This window comes from Hyla sarda, chromosome 3 (assembly GCF_029499605.1).
Source record: "Hyla sarda isolate aHylSar1 chromosome 3, aHylSar1.hap1, whole genome shotgun sequence".
In the NCBI taxonomy this organism is placed as follows: domain Eukaryota; kingdom Metazoa; phylum Chordata; class Amphibia; order Anura; family Hylidae; genus Hyla; species Hyla sarda.
In genome coordinates this window covers 23,379,925-23,399,358 of record NC_079191.1, presented here as the reverse complement: position 1 = coordinate 23,399,358, position 19,434 = coordinate 23,379,925, and the positions used below count along the sequence as shown (strand labels likewise).

Here is a 19,434-nt window from a genome sequence, read left to right as displayed (position 1 = left end):
TTTTGCTATAGCACTCCTTATGGTAAATAAAAAATATTTCTAATATACTTTGTTTTAAAAAAATGAAGTTTTCTATGTTTTATTTGTGCTTAAAAAAGCTCAAGAGCTCATTTTCCCCCCATCTTATACACAGACTTAGGACCGAAGCCCAAACACAGGAAGTGCAGCCTGGAGTGCTGAGGGGGGGGGTGTCCAACCAACAGCATATGGCAGTTAAGTGTGAGAGGAGCTATGATTGGATCAGGCTGGACAACCCCCCCTCAGCACTCCAGGCTGCACTTCCTGTGTTTGGACTTCGGTCCTAAGTCTGTGTATAAGATGCGGGGAAATGTGCTCTTGAGCTTTTTTAAGCACAAATAAAACATAGAAAACTTCATTTTTTTAAAACAAAGTATATTAGAAATATTTTTTATCCCATACAACCTGCAAACAATGTGTATCCCATACAACCTGCGAACAATGTGTATCCCATACAACCTGCGAACAATGTATAAAGTGGGGGGGTACACTTTCCTCATGTCTGGGCTTGATTGTCACCAATAAATGGGTGTATATAAAATATGTAAAAAAAAAAAAAAAAAAAGGATGTAGATCCAATGAATTAATTTAAAACAATTTATTATTACAATGATAGTGCTTGTGGTGTCCTTTGTAGGGCCCTTACATCGGACTCACCACGACAAGGTAGTGAATGTATAAAATATTCATACAATGAAATAAAATAAAATAGACCTATAATATACAGGGTAAAGAAGTGCTGGTATCTCAGGGTGGCCAATAGTCTGTAGCGCTTATAGATGTATGCACGGAGATCGCGCCTTGTATGGTTGATTACAAATAGTCTGAGTGGCGATGTCTCTGTACAGTGATCCCTCAACTTACAATGGCCTCAACATACAATAGTTTCAACATACAATGGTCTTTTCTGGACCATTGTAACTTGAAACCAGACTCAACATACAATGCTATGGAATCTGCGAAACGTGTCAATGGCTGGAAGAACCGACCAATCAGAATGGGCATTCACTGGTAAATCCCCTGTATTACTGAAGTGTATGCACTGACTGGTGTCTGGTAGTGCCCCCTACAGTACAGGGAGGTATTACATGTTCTGTACACTTTACCTGTACCAGGGTTAGCTGCTCCTTTGGACACCAGGTGAGGGTGGCTCCATTTTCCTTTTTTTAGGACATTGTGTGTTCTGTACAGGACCCTGAAGAAGCTCCTGTCCTCTACATAGACCAGTGTTTCCCAAAGAGGTTGCCTCCAGCTGTTGCAAAACTACAACTCCCAGCATGCCCGGACAGCCTTTGGCTGTCCGGGCATGCTGGGAGTTGTAGTTTTGCAACAGCTGGAGGCACCCTGCTTGGGAAACACTGACATAGACAGTGATTACAGCTCCCAGCAGATCTTTCTTACTTTTATATGTAAGGATTTGGTTTATCTGTATTAGTTATCTACTTATTTATCTTTAATCCTCATTTTTCCCTATTTTTGGATGACATTTTGGTGGCTTCAGAACCAATTACCAGGTTTCCATAGAGTTCTGGTCTCAACATACAATGGTTTCAACATACAATGGTCATCCTGGAACCGATTAATATTGTAACTTGAGGGACCACTGTATAGCTCGTATCTGGTCAGGATACTGCATGCGGTAGCGTGTTAGTAAGGGGTTAAAATCAATGCGCTCTGCGGCGCTGGGGTTTCCTAGTGTGTATCCCACTCTACCCTGGCGGCACAGGGATAGAGATTGGTGAGTGGGATATAGATAGTCTCTTACTTGTAATCCTTTGGGTGCATGAGGCTGCGTTCTACAGCGGTGGAGGCCTCTCAAATGTGGACCACTCTACCCCGGCAGCACAGGGAAAGTTGTGAGTGGATTTGGGGATTTGGCACACTCTGCCTCTTACCAGCAATGTCCTGGAGCCTGGTTTCCGGAAAAAGTTTTTCACCTGGGAGACGTCCGCTGGCAGGCGGGATGCGCACAACCCCGAAAGCGTGCTCCAGAAAATTTCTTGCGATCCGGTGAATGATAGTAAAGATTGTCAGGTTTGCCAATACTGGGGTACAGGTAATAGAGGCTAGACGCGTTTCGAGGTACTCATCTACCTCTTTTTCAATAGCAATAGCAATTTTTTACCCTGAATATTATATGTCTATTTTATTTCATTGTATGAATATTCTATACATTCACTACCTTGCTTATCATGGTGAGTCCGATGTAAGGGCCCTACAAAGGACACCACAAGCACTATCATTGTAATAATAAGTTGTTTTAAATGAATTCACTGGATCTAAATCATTTTCATCATTTTTTACATACCGTATATACTCGAGTATAAGCCGAGTTTTTCAGCACGATTTCTCGTGCTGAAAACACCCCCCTCGGCTTATACTCGAGTGAACTCTCCGCCCTCAGTGGTCTTCAACCTGCGGACCTCCAGATGTTTCAAAACTACAACTCCCAGCAAGCCCGGGCAGCCATCGGCTTGCTGGGAGTTGTAGTTTTGAAACCTCTGGAGGTCCGCAGGTTGAAGACCACTGCGGCCTTCGACATCATCCAGCCCCCCCCCCCCCTTTCACCCCCTTTAGTTCTGTACTCACCTCTGCTCGGCGGGACGTTAGGGTGCGCTGGTCCGGTGCTGCAGGACTGTCCGGTGGGGAGGTCGTCCGGTAGGATAGTGGTTCCGGGCTGCCATCTTCACCGGGGGGCCTCTTCTCCGCGCTTCGGGCCCGGCCCCAGAATATTCACGTTGCCTTGACGACGACGCTGAGGGACGTTCATTACCAAAGTCCCTCTGCGTCGTTGTCAAGGCAACACCTCTATTCCGGGCCCGAAGCGCGGAGAAGAGGCCCCCCGGTAAAGATGGCAGCCTGGAACCACTATCCCACTGGACGACCTCCCCACCGTACAGTCCTGCAGCACCGGACCAGCGCACCCTAACGTCCCGCCGAGCGGAGGTGAGTACAAAACTAAAGGGGGTGAGGGGGGGGGGGGGGGGGGGCGCTGGATGATGTCGAAGGCCGCAGTGGTCTTCAACCTGCGGACCTCCAGAGGTTTCAAAACCACAACTCCCAGCAAGCCCTGACAGACGATGGCTGCCCGCGCTTGCTGGGAGTTGTAGTTTTGAAACATCTGTAGGTCCGCAGGTTGAAGACCACTGTATCAGAAATTGACAAGTGGTGATGATGAAGGTGGGGGGGGGGGGCTGATGACATGTGGTGATAATGACAAGGGGATGATGAAGGGGGGGTGTGGGATGGTGACAAGGGGATGATGAAGGGGGGGGATTATGGCAAGGGGATGATGAAGGGGGGGTGGGATGATGACAGGGGGATGATGAAGGGGGGGTGTGGGATGATGACGACAAGGGGATGATGAAGGGGGGAGGGGATGATGACAAGGGGATGATGAAGGGGGGGAGGGGATGATGACAAGGGGATGATGAAGGGGGGGTGTGGGATGATGACAAGGGGATGATGAAGGGGTGTGGGATGATGACAAGGGGGATGAAGACGAAGGGGGGATGATGACAGGCGGTGATGATGAAGGGGGATGATGACGGGGGTCTGGATGATGACAGGGGGGATGATGTATTTCCCACCCTAGGCTTATACTCGAGTCAATAACTTTTCCTGGGATTTTGGGGTGAAATTAGGGGCCTCGGTTTATATTCGGGTCGGCTTATACTCGAGTATATTCGGTATATCTTATATTTTATATACACCCATTTATTGGTGATAATCAAGCCCAGACTTGAGGAAAGTGTACCCCCACTTTATACATAGAAATATTTTTTATTTACCACAAGGAGTGCAATAGCAAAAACACATTTTAAGGAGAGAGCCCATTTAAAGTTTTCCCTTAATTTTTTTGAGCAGTGTATATATATATTTTTTGTATCGGCAATCTATATAGACAGTGAATGTTCTCTGCCGTTTAAACACAAGGTCAGAGTCTGGGAAATGACATAAAACAAACAGGATCCCGGAACGGAGAACGCTCATCTATCAGATTCTGCGGCTGCTGGAAGTATCTGGACTAAAACTCATTCAAGGTTCAAGCCAAATTGTTTGATTTATTAAGACGCCTTGAAGGCAAAAAAACTAAACTGAAACCTGTTAGAGCGAGGAGCGGGCAGAGCGGAGCCCATCTGTAATAGTCTCATCAGGAAAACATAGGGGGAGATTTATCATTGCTTTTAGAGCATTTTTTTTGTCTACGTTTTGGCGCAGTTCAGGCGCAAGCAGCATATTTTGAGACTTTTATGCGCCTTTTGATATAGACGGTTTTACTCTTTTTGCCTACCCGTAGAACTTTTTCTTTTTGACCATGCGGTGGTCACGTATTTATCATTTGCAATTTTTGTCAAAAGTCGATATTTTGTGCGCAAAGGTACTTTATTAGGCGCAAAGCTACACCCCCTGCCAGTAGGCGTGAGAATAATTTCTACCTTCCACAATTCAACCTTTAACCTCCTGTGGACGACAGCGTCCCGCTTTTCTATGATACGTGCTCAGGAGCTGAGCGCAGGTCATAGTTGAGTGGTCCTGGCGTCTATCGGCCACCAGGTCCCATCTCTAATGCCAGACATCACCGATCACGATAATGCCCGGCTTTAACCCCTTAGACACCGCAATCAAATTTTATTGTAGCGTCTAAAATCCAAGTAAAAATGTCCAGACAGCTCTGTGAAAGTAAAAACACCTAACCTGCCAAATTCAGGACCCGGGAAAGTGTCTACTTCCCTCCCTCACAAGTGTCTAGATAAAGTGTATGTGGTAGAGCTTTTCCCACCACAGCAGAGCTGCGCAAAATTCATCATCCTGCTGCGTCTCCTGATAAATAAGATGCACGATAGTCAAACCCACCACCCAAATATATGTGGGAAAATAGCTCTACCGTAGACATTCTTTGATAAATCTGGGCCATAGTGAGGTAGATTTATCAAGACCCGTCCAGAGAAAAAGTTGCTGAGTTGCCCATAGCAACCAATCAGATCGCTTCTTTCATATTTTCACAGGCCTTTTCAAAAATGAAAGAAGCGATCTGATTGGTTGCTATGGGCAACTCAGCAACTTTAGGCCTGTGAAAAATGAAAGTAGCGATCTGATTGGTTGCTATGGGCAACTCAGCAACTTTAGGCCTGTGAAAAATGAAAGAAGCGATCTGATTGGTTGCTATGGGCAACTCAGCAACTTTAGGCCTGTGAAAAATGAAAGTAGCGATCTGATTGGTTGCTATGGGCAACTCAGCAACTTTAGGCCTTTGAAAAATGAAAGAAGCAATCTGATTGGTTGCTATGGGCAACTCAGCAACTTTAGGCCTGTGAAAAATAAAAGAAGCGATCTGATTGGTCGCTATGGGCAACTCAGCAACTTTAGGCCTGTGAAAAATGAAAGTAGCGATCTGATTGGTTGCTATGGGCAACTCAGCAACTTTAGGCCTGTGAAAAATGAAAGAAGCGATCTGATTGGTTGCTATGGGCAACTCAGCAACTTTAGGCCTGTGAAAAATGAAAGTAGCGATCTGATTGGTTGCTATGGGCAACTCAGCAACTTTAGGCCTGTGAAAAATAAAAGAAGCGATCTGATTGGTTGCTATGGGCAACTCAGCAACTTTAGGCCTGTGAAAAATGAAAGTAGCGATCTGATTGGTCGCTATGGGCAACTCAGCAACTTTAGGCCTGTGAAAAATGAAAGAAGCGATCTGATTGGTTTCTATGGGCAACTCAGCAACTTTAGGCCTGTGAAAAATGAAAGAAGGGATCTGATTGGTTGCTATGGGCAACTCAGCAACTTTAGGCCTGTGAAAAATAAAAGAAGCGATCTGATTGGTCGCTATGGGCAACTCAGCAACTTTTAGGCCTGTGAAAAATGAAAGAAGCGCTCTGATTGGTTGCTATGGGCAACTCAGCAACTTTAGGCCTGTGAAAAATGAAAGAAGCGATCTGATTGGTTGCTATGGGCAACTCAGCAACTTTAGGCCTGTGAAAAATGAAAGAAGCGATCTGATTGGTTGCTATGGGCAACTCAGCAACTTTAGGCCTGTGAAAAATGAAAGAAGCGATCTGATTGGTTGCTATGGGCAACTCAGCTACTTTTCCTCTGGACAGGTTTTGATAAATCTCCCCCCAGTGTGAATAGTTACACCTGAATGGTGCAATAGTCTGCAGCCAGGGCCAAAGCTATAGGGGGTACAGAGGGAGCAGTCACACCCGAGCCATGGAGACTGAAGACACCCAAAAGGGCCCTATAACAAGACACCTGAATTATAAATGGGGCCCCGGAATGTGTCAGAACTTGGCTTTTTGTTTAAAGGTGTATTATTGATATATTGATATGCATATTTGATGCTGCAGATTTTATTCTTCAGACTTTAACGTAAACTAAATTATTAAAGGGGTACTCCGGAGGGGGGGGAGAAAAAATCTGGGCATGCTGGGAGTAGTAGTTTTGCAACTACCGGATGCACACTGGTTGGAAAACACAGCACTAGACCATAGGTATCAAAGCTGGGGCCCTCCAGCTGTTGCAAAACTACAACTCCCAGCATGCCCGGACAGCCAATGGCTGTCCGGGCATGCTGGGAGTTGTAGTTTTGCAACATCTACAGGATATACGGGATCTCTACAGGATATACGGAGGAATGTTTCTACTCTACGACAGCAAACAGAGCTCTCGATTATAGTAAGAAACAGCTGAAAGCTATTTAATAGGAGGCTTACCCATCCTGCCTTTCTCTAGCGGTCACAGAACTACAACTCCCAGCATGCCCAGACAGCCTTTATTGTTGGAACACAGAATGAAGAAAAAAAGCACAGCAAAGAGGGAGCCTCACAAAGTCACTTTCCCTGGGATTAAAGCCTTGTGAATCACGCCGCCCATACAGCCTCTAAATAGTGCCGCACCGCGCGGCCGGTTCAGACCTGTTCCGTCCACGCCAGGCACGTACCCAGCTAATCAGCCGAAGCGAAGAGCGTCTATTATCCTGCGCGGGCGCTCATAAAGCCCTCGCCTCGGGGGGCACTTGGCACAAAGTGAATGTTGTGTTATAGCTATTATGAACCATAAATCCTGGCCAAAGGGAGACGGACCGCTAATGAGGGTTTAAAGGGGTACTCCGCTGGGAATTTTTTTTTGTTTAAATCAACTGGTGCCAGAAAGTTAAAGGGGTTATCCAGGGGAAAAAAAAACTGATATATATATATATAAGTTGATATATATATATATATATATATATATATCTCAACTGGCTCCAGAAAGATAAACAGATTTGTAAATTACTTCTATTAAAAAATCTTAATCCTTTCAGTACTTATGAGCTTCTGAAGTTAAGGTTGTTCTTTTCTGTCTAAATCATCTCTGATGACACGCGTCTCGGGAAATGCCCAGTTTAGAAGAGGTTTGCTATGGGGATTTGCTTCAAAACTGGGCATTTCCCGAGACAGGTGTCATCAGAGAGGATTTAGACAGAAAAGAACAACCTTAACTTCAGAAGCTCATCAGTACTGAAAGATTAAGATTTTGTAATAGAAGTAATTTACGAATCTGTTTAACTTTCTGGAGCCAGTTGATATATAAAAAAAAGTTTTTTCCTGGATAGCCTATTTAAACAGATTTGTAAATTACTTCTATTTAAAAATCTTAATCCTTCCAGTACTTATCAGCTGATGTTAGCTCCACAGGAAGTTTTTTTCTTTTTGGATTTCCTTTCTGTCTTACCACAGTGCTCTCTGCTGACACCTCTGTCCATGTCCAGAATTGTCCAGAGCAGGAGCAAATCCCCATAGCAAACCTCTCCTGCTCTGGACAGTTCCTGACATGGACAGAGGTGTCAGCAGAGAGCACTTGTGGTCAGTCCTCTGTAGTATACAGCAGCTGATAAGTACTGGAAGGATTAAGATTTTTTTAATAGAAGTCATTTACAAATCTGTTTAACTTTCTGGCACCAGTTGATTTAAAAGAAAATGTTTTCCAGTGGAGTACCCCTTTAATGCGCAGGGCACAACGGGTGTACAGGCTGAAACCTTGCCAAATGTAATTCAAACTCCAAAATCTGGTAAATTCGCATCAAGCACGATGCCCACGACCTTGCTTGTCATAGAGAAGCATTGTCTCTGCGCCAAAGATGGAATCTATCTATTTTACCGCAAATATTGCAACCCTAGCGCGAATGCTTTTCCTTTCTAATATGCTTTACGTATCGATTTCTTTCTATTTTCAAGAGCTCCGTTTGCTGTCGTAGAGTAGAAGCAATCCTATGTATATCCTGTACAGCTCTAATACTTCCCACAGCTGAGGGTTTGTATCATCGTATCCGGAAAACACAGCAGCAACACAAATCTCTTTAGGTCCGACAATACACTAAATGGATTTTGTAAAAATAATTTGTCTAGAAAAGTGGTAGGCATCCAGATGTTACAAAATGGCTGTCCGGGCATGCTGGGAGTTGTAGTTTTGTAACAGCCGGAGAGCTTTTGTCCCCATTCTGATGCTCGGTTTGAACTTCAACATGTTGTCTTGACCATGTGTCCATGCCTAAATTGAGTTGCTGCCGTGTCATTGGCTGATTAGCTATTTGTGTTAACAAGCAATGGAACAGGTGTATCTAATAAAGTAGCCAGTGCGTGTAGGTGTGCATAGTTAGCGGGGGGGGGGGGTTAATTGCATGCACCAGGAGGATAAGGATGAACAAGTACATCCAAGATGAAGGCTGCAGAAGGTTAAAACGCAACGGGCGATAGGTAACAGGAGGTCCCTACTATATGTTTTCACACGTACCCTATTCGTCGCTGCCGCTGTATGGACTACTGCCTGCCGTTTCCATGGTAACCACAGAACAGGATTATATTCTTTGAAATTGCCCACTTATCCCAAGTTTCCAAAATAGTAACGCTCTCGGAGCGCTCTCGCCTTCTGCAAGGACGACTGCGCGGAATAGATAGGAGTCGTCTACGAACTACAGATCCCAGCGGAGCCTGTAGGCTGTGACCAGTGTTTGTTAACCCATGACACGCCTTCAGGCTTCATGCACATGTTCATATTATGTTCGCGTGTCACAGGGCCGATGCAGTGTTTCCCAACAAGCGTGCCTCCAGCTGTTGCAAACCTACAGCTCCCAGCATGCTGGGAGTTGTAGTTTTGCAACAGCTGGAGGCACTCTGATTGGAAAAACCCTGGTCTAGCGTGTGGGCCCTCACCGCACCTTCCATGTCATACAAACAGAATCGGACTGTGTGCACGAATCATGAGGAACACATCCAAATTGTAAGAAGGTTCAGGCTGCCACTTTCATATCCCACTCAAAACGGAGAGCCGCAATCTGATTGGCCGCAAAGGGTAAGTTCCGCCCATTTCCCTTGCGCTGGTTTTGATCATTGATAAGGGGCTAGAGCGACTTTAGATGACAGATTTGCGCCACACTGCAACTTTGACCGGCACCAATTTGGTTAACTCAATGCAAGCGCCACACTGCAGCTTTAACACGCAAGCTACCCCCCTAGAGAAGCAAATGGATTTCATACCAGGATTCGAAAAATACTGCTAATTTCTTCCAAAAACCTGCATAGTCAAAAGGACACCTAGGGGGGGGGGGGGGAATTTATTATTAGCGCAGATTTTAGCGCAATGCGTAACCTGCTGCGCTAGGGTGTGGTTTTTCCCAGCTGCTGTGAAAAAAAAAATTTATTTTGTTGCGCCTGTCACTTCATATATTTGTGCAAATGACAAAAAGCCCCTGCAAAAATAAATAAATAAAAAAATGCCAGCTGGTACATTTTTTGCACAGATGATAAATTTGGCGCACTAACCAGTGCATAGAATACAAAAATAATATTTTTGCAAAATTAGATAATTTTGTCACAAGTCAAAGCCGTAAAAGAAAAAAATAAATAAATAAATAAATAAATAAAAACACCGCCAGTGTACGCCAGTTCATACATTTTTACCCTAATGTTATACGTGTTTGTTATGGGCGTAGACATGGAGGGGGTTGGGGTCCTGTTAAGCTGCGACCTTCATCAGATGACGTCATTCGCTTTTCATTTACAGTCTTCCCAGGTTACCGTATTGATTTATCAGCTGGTCGGCCACTTGCTCATTTATGATCATTACATTCCACAAGGTAGCGTTTCCCAACCAGGGTGCCTCCAGCTGTTGTAAAGCTACAACGGGAGTTGTAGTTTTGCAACAGCTGGAGGCCCCCTGGTAGGGAAACACTGACACAAGGTGTAAGGTTCTCAATGAAGCTGATTTTATATGGACTGTTCTCCTCTGCGCACAGACCTAGCCAGGCGTATGTATTTTAAAACGGAAACACTGCCCCCTATACTGAAAACCACGTAAGGGTGGGTTCACACCACGATTTTACTATACGGTTTCATTTAAAAAAAACTTATGCAACCGTACAGAAAACCATGGACTTCCCATTCAAAACCGTATGCACCATAATGTATACGGTTGTCTCCGTTTTTCAAACCATACGGTTTTTAACTTTTTTTTTATCCCGGACAGAAAACAGTTTTTGGTCCGGGTGAAAAACTGTATTAAACTGTATAAGTTTTTTTTTTTTTTTTTTTTAACATGGGAGTCAATGGGAACCGTACAGAACCGTACGTGCGTACGGTTCCATCCGGTTTTCAGCTTTGCTCAGTTTTTTTTCTTGGAATTTCAATCAAACAAATAAAACTTTATTCATAATGGAGTGAAAAGTTAAAAACATATTCGTTTTTTTTGTTGTTAAAAAACGGATGCAACCGGACATCACTTTTCAAACCGTATACAGATAAAAATTTGTATACACGTTTTGATACAGTTTAGTCAGGTTTTGAGGAATCCGTTTTTTTTATCAAAAACCTGATACGGGGAACTGTATTGCAAAAGCGTGGTGTGAACCCACCCTAAAGCTGGTATAAAAATTTTTAAGGATTTTTTATAAATTTGCTATGCCGGAAGCAGGGCAGGAGGGGGTCGAGCATGAAAAAGACTTCCTGTTTGGTGTCATGGACTAGACCAGTGTTTCACAACCAGGGTGCTTCAGCTGTTGCAAAATACAACTCCCAGCATGCCCGGACAGCCGTTGGCTGTCCGGGCATGCTGGAAGTTGTAGTTTTGCAACAGCTGGAGGCACCCTGGTTGGGGAACACTGGACTGGACACAGCAGGACAGATAATGAAAACCGTCATCGTTGCCCAAAGCTTCCAATCACCACAAAACTCGTTTATCAAGACGAGAATATGAAGCGAAAGCTGTTCTGTGATTGGTTGCTACGGGCAACAAAGACGTAGATTTTTTTATTTTTTATTTTTTTTTATTGTCTCCCCCTATGTCTTCAGTTTTGTGTTTGAAGACCTGAGTTAGGCCGGGTTCACACCACGTTTTTGCAATACAGTTCCCGTATCAGGTTTTTGATTTAAAAAACGGATTCCTCAAAACCGGACTAAACTGTATCAAAACGTGTGAACAAATTTTAATCCGTATACGGTTTGAAAAAGGATGTCCGGTTGCATCCGTTTTTTAAGAAAAAAAAACGTATAAGTTGTTCACTTTTCATTCCATTACAAATAAAGTTTCCCTTGTTTGATTGAAATTCCAAGAAAATAACTGTGCAAAGTCAAAAACCGGATGGAACCGTACGCACATACGGTTCCTATTAACTCCCATATAAAAAAAAAAAACGTTTCAATACGGTTTTTCACCCGGACGACAAACCCGTGGTGGGCTACGGTTTTGGGTATGGGGAAAAAAACTGACAAAACAGTACAGGACGCAAAACTGACACAGCCGGATGCATTGTTGGGCATACGGTTTTCAATGGAGAGTCAATGCGTACGGTTTTCAATACGGTTCTCAAATTGAAAACGTATACGAGAACTGTATTGCAAAAACGTGGTGTGAATGCAGCCTAATATGAAACAGACTGGTTGCTAGGTGACAAGCTGCCTCATGACCCCATAGGCGATAGTAAGGGCCCATTCACACTATGGAGGAGATTTAATCATAACCTGTCCAGAGGAAGAGTTGCTAAGTTGCCCATAGCAACCAATCAGATCGCTTCTTCCATTTTTAGAAAAAGGCCTCTGAAAAATGAAAGAAGCGATCTGATTGGTTGTGGTCTACTTGACTACCAAGGTCAAGACTTGACCACCATCCGTACCCTTAACCTTAAATACAGACTTCAGAAAATAGTCCTATGGTGATGGCCACTTGTTAATATGGTTCCTGCTGTCTACGAGATCATGGCACCCTCCGTCACAAACACTCAACAGTGAAAATGACAACTAAGACTAGAGTTACTAAGGTCCATACATGGAAAACTTAAACATCTTCTTGTTGGCCTCCATAATCGGACCATGTGGGTTACATAGAGAAGATACGTTCTCTATGTAACATCTGAAGACCACTCCTAAAAAATGGCACCATCTTAATTCTACTCACCATGCCCATTGCAGTAGTAGATCCACTTCTCCCTGTTTTGGGTCACTGCTGAAGACTTCTTGAAGCCGGCTTTTTCCACAATGGAGCTTGGATCCTGCTTTGGTCCTTTTTTCAGAGTGCGGGAGCTTTTCCTGACACTGCAAACAACAATGATGACAAGTACCAGCAGAAGAAAGAGTACAATCATCCAAGGTAAGTGCTCGTTGATGTCAAAGTGGTGGGGGACCTGGCGGGGAGGACCCCTTTTAGTGGTCTTATAAACAGCGTTCTTGAGTCCTTCGCCTCCGCCTCTTGATACGCCGGGTTGCTGGACATCATCTGTCAGCTGTGGCTGCCTCCTGTCCGGAGTCTGCAGCTGGTGCCCCATGCCCTGATCTTCCGTCATGTTCAAGTATTTTGTTTCATTCTTTTCAGTATCGTTGTAAACATCTGTCGGCTCTGTAAGACAAGGAGAAGAAGAAGACATTGAGGTCGGGAATTCAGAGCCATGAGAGACTGCTAAAAACAGAAGTAAAGAACTAAACTCTGAGTCTGGGAACCTCCGGACCTCGATGTTCTGCACAGAGACCGACCTCCGTATAGAAAGCCACGAATGTCCCAACCGGGAGCTTCGTCTCTCAACCTTACCAAACCTGAACTTGCATACAACCCCTTTTGTCGAACTCCATATGACATCACCTATTTATTCTGGCAGGAGCCTGTGTCTTCAACCAGCTCAGACAAGGGATCACTAAACCGCACACCTGCTGCTCGGAAAATTTAGGAAACCAGAAGTGAGCACCGCGAAAGGCAAGCGCAGAAGAAGTAGAGCTTTGTGTAGGGACATGGGCGGTAGAGGAGAACTTGGAAGCCGTCCCCCATTAGCTTTCCATTCTAAACATTAGCCATCCATGCCTGACACGAAAAGCTCACAGAACTTCCTAATTACCTGAGCTGAATTAATGACTCGTGGATTTCACCATTAAATTCAACTGGGAATTCATAGGTTATTAGTTTTGTTGGTTTGACCTTAGCTAACCTGAGAAGAAATTTAAAGGAGTACTCCAGTGCAATAAAACGTATCCCCTATCCTGTGGAGAAGTTTTAGATCGTGGGGGGGGGGGGGGGTCCAACAGTTGGTACATTAAATTTGCACTGTTCAGCAGAGGGTGACAAAGAGCACCAGAAAAGGCTCCTCCCACATCATAAAGAATACAAAATCTGTTCTCTCTCCTATATTCTAAATAAAATAAAATTATTAAATGTGCACTAACACTAACTTTTGCTATTGCACTCATTATGGTAAATAAAAAATAAAAAAAATCTTTGTAATGTACTTTGTTTAAAAAAAAAAAAAAAAAAAATGAAGTTTTCTATGTTTTGTGTTTAAAAAAAGCTGCCATTAGGCGTCTCCCTACTTGTCCAGAACACATTTCCCCCCATCTCTTGAACACAGACTTTGGACTCCTGCTGGCCTGGCAGAAGTCCAAAATCAGGAAATGCTGAGGGTGTGTGTGCAGCCTTATCCAATCATAGCTCATCACACACTGAACTGCTCTGGGCTGTGTGTAGCTGAGTGAGGGAGGAAGTTCTCCCCTGTATGGCTTCAGATGATGTCATGCCTGTGGGGAATGCCCCTTCCCAGTCTGTGAATCTGACTGAGACTGAGCAGAAAATACAGAGCAAGATCAAGGTAGAAAACTAAAAAATAATAAAGGCGGGGTGGGGGGGGGTATCATGATTGGGGCCATGAACTGGGAGGATTATAAAATTTAACAAGATCATGAGAGGTACTCTTGAAGGAAAGGGGAAAAAAATAATAAGATGGTGAATAAAGAATTAATGAGTTATCATAGAGGCAGATATCAGATCTGACTGGAACTGCCCTTTAAGTGATGTTAAAAACCTAACACTTATCAGTTATAGTAGAAGGTCTTTATGTTGATTTATACAGTTTAAACAAGACAAAGTATATAACCAATCAACGTCATAGATAAGACACATGCACCCACTCTGTACGGGTTTCGGTTGACCATTAGCACATAACAATGAGTTGACATTGGATATAAGCCAATGGAACACTGTGTCTCCGACTCCGAGCAGAGGATTGCACTACTTCCGTGTAACGTCCAATGAATATTTACTCCTTTCAGCAGATAATCTTTGGCTCGCGGCCATTTCATTACACTTAGAAGTTACAAGAGAAAAGCGGATAATGTTAAAGAATTCCGTTTCTTCCGCCATCAGGGAACATGCAATGCAAAAGACTGTCCAACTTATAAGTCACCAGTCACACTGGTGATACAGAACTAGGTTAAAGTTCAATTATAGTTTCCTTTCCTATAGAAAGCCTTAAAGGGGTTATCCAGGAAAAAACTTTTTTTATATATATATATATATATTATATATATATCTCAACTGGCTCCAGAAAGTTGAACAGATTTGTAAATTACTTCTATTAAAAAATCTTAATCCTTTCAGTACTTATGAGCTGCTGAAATGGAGTTGTTCTTTTCTGTCTAAGTGCTCTCTGAAGACACCTGTCTCGCGAACTAGAAGCAAATCCCCATAGCAAACCTCTTCTACTCTGTGCAGTTCCCGAGACAAGCAGAGATGTCAGCAGAGAGCACTGTTGCCAGACAGAAAACAACAACTCAACTTCAGCAGCTGATAATTATTGGAAGGATTAAGATTTTTAAATAGAAGTAATTTACAAATCTGTTTAACTTTCTGGAGCCAGTTGATATATAAAAAGAAAAGTTTTCTCCAGGAATACCCCTTTTAAAGGGGTACTCCACCCCTAGACATCTTATCCCCTATCCAAAGGAAAGGGGATAAGATTTCTGATCGCAAAATGTTCTGCAGATGGAGAGACACTCAATGGTACTTGGTACCTTTCTTTGCTATTTTGATGATTTTACTGCATTTGGAACAAAGATGAAGCTTTTATAACACTACTCCTGATAGAGCTGGACTACTTTCTTAATCTTTATTTATATAGTGCCAACACATGGATCTAGGAGATGGGGCACAGATGAACAGTTTAAAGGGGTACTCCGGTGGAAAAAAATATTTTTTTAAATCAACTGGTGCCAGAAAGTTAAACAGATTTGTAAATTACTTCTATTAAAAAAATATTTACCCTTCCAGTACTTTTTAGCAGCTGTATGCTACAGAGGAAATTCTTTTCTTTGAATTTTTTTGTCTTGTCCACAGTGCTCTCTGCTGACACCTCTGTCCGTGTCAGGAACTGTCCAGAGCAGCATAGGTTTGCAATGGGGATTTTCTCCTGCTCTAGACAGTTCCTGATACGGGCATCAGGTGTCAGAAGAGAGCACTGTGGACAAGACAAAAAAGAAATTCAAAAAGGAAAACAATTTTCTCTGTAGCATACAGCAGCTAATAAGTACTGGAAGGCTAAATATTTTTTAATAGAAGTCAATTACAAATCTGTTTAACTTTCTGGCACCAGTTGATTTAAAAAAAAAAATATTTTAAGGGAATGGGCACAATTAAATAATAATATCTTTATTTATGACGAATATGTAGGAAATCAGCTCACCAAAGGTCACAGAAGAAATCCCAGCGCACGGAACGCCACTGTGCCAGTGGTCAATCCATTTTAAGAAAGTAGTCCCGCACTAGCAGGAGTAGTGGTAGAAAAGCTTCATCTTTATTTCAAATGCAGTAAAATCAGCAAAAAAGCAAATATAGATACTAAGTGCAGGAATATAGCTGGACGCGTTTCGTGGTAGCCCACTTTATCAAAAAGCATACCGCACACGTGTGTACTGCTCCTAAATTAGTGCTGACACACCTGCAAAGCTTTCTGCAGGCGGAGAGACACTCATTGCACTTGGTAGCTTTCTTTGCTATTTTGCTTATTTTATTGCATTTGAAATGAAGATGAATCTTTTATAACACTAGTCCTGCTAGCGCTGGACTACTTTCTTAATCTTTATTTATATAGTGCCAACACATGGATCTAGGAGATGGGGCACAGAGGAACAGTTTAAAGGGGATGAGACACAGGGTCAGGAACAAAAAGGCGATGATCCAGCACTTGAAAAGAACTTGCAGATTTATTGGATTTTTTTATCAAATAACACACTGTTAAAATTGTTCACTCTTGCATCATACGCGTTTCAAGCGCATGCGTGCTCTTCATCGGTGACCGATGAAGAGCTCACATGCGCTTGAAACGCGTATGATGCAAGAGTGAACGATTTTAACTGTGTTATTTGATACGAAATCCAATAAAGCCACAAGTTCTTTTCATCAAATAACACACAGTTAAAATCGTTCACTCTTGCATCATACGCGTTTCAAGTGCATGCGAGCTCTTCATCGGTGACCGTTGGTCACCGATGAAGAGCTCACATGCGCTTGAAACGCGTATGATGCAAGAGTGAACAATTTTAACTGTGGTATCTGATACAAAATCCAATAAAGCTGCAAGTTCTTTTCAAGTGCTGGATCACCTCCTTTTCGCTCCTGACATTGTGAGCACTTAGCCGAGTGCAAGTCCGTGCACAACAGTGTGGAAGGTGAGCTGAACTTTGTATTCATTGAATGCCTATTTGGATGAAGAGCACGTATGAGCTTGAAACGCGCATGATGCAAGAGTGAACAATTTTAACTGTGTGTTATTTGATACAAAATCCAATAAAGCCGCAAGTTCTTTTAATCAAATAACACACAGTTAAAATTGTTCACTCTTGCATCATACGCGTTTCAAGTGCATGCGAGCTCTTCATCGGTCACCGATGAAGAGCACGTATGAGCTTGAAACGCGCATGATGCAAGAGTGAATAATTTTAACTGTGTTATTTGATACAAAATCCAATAAAGCCGCAAGTTCTTTTCATCAAATGACACACAGTTAAAATCGTTCACTCTTGCATCATACGCGTTTCAAGTGCATGCGAGCTCTTAATCGGTCACCGATGAAGAGCACGTATGAGCTTGAAACGCGCATGATGCAAGAGTGAATAATTTTAACTGTGTTATTTGATACAAAATCCAATAAAGCCGCAAGTTCTTTTCATCAAATGACACACAGTTAAAATCGTTCACTCTTGCCTCATACGCGTTTCAAGTGCATGCGAGCTCTTCAAGAGCACGTATGAGCTTGAAACGCGCATGATGCAAGAGTGAACAATTTTAACTGTGTGTTATTTGATACAAAATCCAATAAAGCCGCAGGTTCTTTTAATCAAATAACACACAGTTAAAATTGTTCACTCTTGCATCATACGCGTTTCAAGTGCATGCGAGCTCTTCATCGGTCACCGATGAAGAGCACGTATGAGCTTGAAACGCGCATGATGCAAGAGTGAATAATTTTAACTGTGTTATTTGATACAAAATCCAATAAAGCCGCAAGTTCTTTTCATCAAATGACACACAGTTAAAATCGTTCACTCTTGCATCATATGCGTTTCAAGTGCATGCGAGCTCTTCATCGGTGACCGTTGGTCACCGATGAAGAGCTCAAATGCGCTTGAAACGCGTATGATGCAAGAGTGAACGATTTTAACTGTGTTATCTGATACAAAATCCAATAAAGCTGCAAGTTCTTTTCAAGTGCTGGATCACCTCCTTTTAGCTCCTGACATTGTGAGCACTTAGCCGAGTGCAGGTCCGTGCACAACAGTGTGGAAGGTGAGCTGAACTTTGTATTCATTGAATGCCTATTTGGATGAGGCACAGGGGTATTAGTGTCAGGGATGAGGCACAGGAAGATGGGCCTACAATATGTGGCAAAGGAATATGGGTCTAAAGTAAAAGGCTCTGGGGTATAAGTAAAGGTTAGAGAGTCAGTAGAGTTCTTAAAATAAGATCATCATACAACTTACCATATTCGGCAGGAGGAGTATAATAGTCTTTGGAAGAGGAGGAGGGTAGAGGCCCACATATATTGTCCCGTTCATTTGTACCAAGCTTCAGGACGATCAGGCCCAGAGCTGAGCAATTGGTATGGGTCTTACATCTCAAAGAACTTGAAGGCACATCAGAATAAGTACCGTGGGCACACAGCTTACATTTGACATTTTCAGTCTCTGTTCCCTTTTTCCTCACGCCCCATCCTACAGGGCACACAGTGTGATTGACACAGGTGCCATTGAGGAGGTACGCTGCAGACGGGCATGAGCACTCACGGTCAGACAAGGCAGAACAAGGCATTTTCACAACCATGGATGGTTCACATGGTGGACTACAGTTATGGCACCTGTCATTCCCATTCTCATGTCTTGTAAAGGTGCCGTTGGGGCAAGGGCTACACTCACGAAGGGCAAACTGGGTACAGTGTTTGGACACGTATGTTCCAGCAGGACATTTGTCACAGGTTACATTTATCTTCGACACGGGATTGGTGTAGAAATATTTCCCAGATGGTAGAATCATTGTCTTTTTATCGGAAAATTGCACCGGATCACCTCCCGTGATTTCAAGATGGCAAAGCAGAATCTAAGAGTGAAAAAAAGAGAACAAATTATTTACGATATGTGGAAAAATATCCAAAAAATTCTAACTTTATAAATAACGTGTCCATGATTATCAACTAGTAATGCCTTAGGCTAAGAAATGTTCACACTGGCACATGTCTGACTCTTACGAATTCCAAGAAGGAAGGCTGCAGAAGCCCCTTTGGTGTACATATACAAGACTTACTTTCTATACAAGTTGAGCACCACTTATTTGCACGTGTTTACCTGTTATTTTGCTAAATATATTGGGACTGTATCTATATACCTAGTTCCAGCTACCTGTGCCCGGTCCTTTGGTTTTAGTTCTGTACATCTGAGCCACCAACTTTGCAGGAAATGGCAACACAGAACTATTCAGGTTTCCTGTACAGTATGGAGACTGAGGGGGCCACAAAGTACTTTAGTGCTATGGCCCATTCTAAATCTGATCAGTCGGGGTCCCAGCATTTGGATCCCTAAGTGGTGGCAAATACCAGTAATCCCGAAGACATCATTTGTAAGAGGGTAATCTAAACATTGAAAT

General features: G+C 43.1%; 1 protein-coding gene across 8 annotated transcripts in view; it reads right to left on the bottom strand.

The window, feature by feature from the left end:
• The window catches only part of TNFRSF21 (TNF receptor superfamily member 21), a 145,251-nt gene that overhangs the window by 56,881 nt on the left and 68,936 nt on the right, over nt 1–19,434 (bottom strand). For all 8 annotated transcript variants that reach the window (XM_056563868.1, XM_056563870.1, XM_056563869.1 and 5 more), the window contains exons 2-3: nt 18,279–18,891; nt 12,442–12,879 (exon numbers count right to left, since the gene is read on the bottom strand). In XM_056563868.1, coding sequence (XP_056419843.1) covers nt 12,442–12,879; nt 18,279–18,891 — 1,051 coding nt within the window. The remainder of the gene's footprint in view (nt 1–12,441; nt 12,880–18,278; nt 18,892–19,434) is intronic.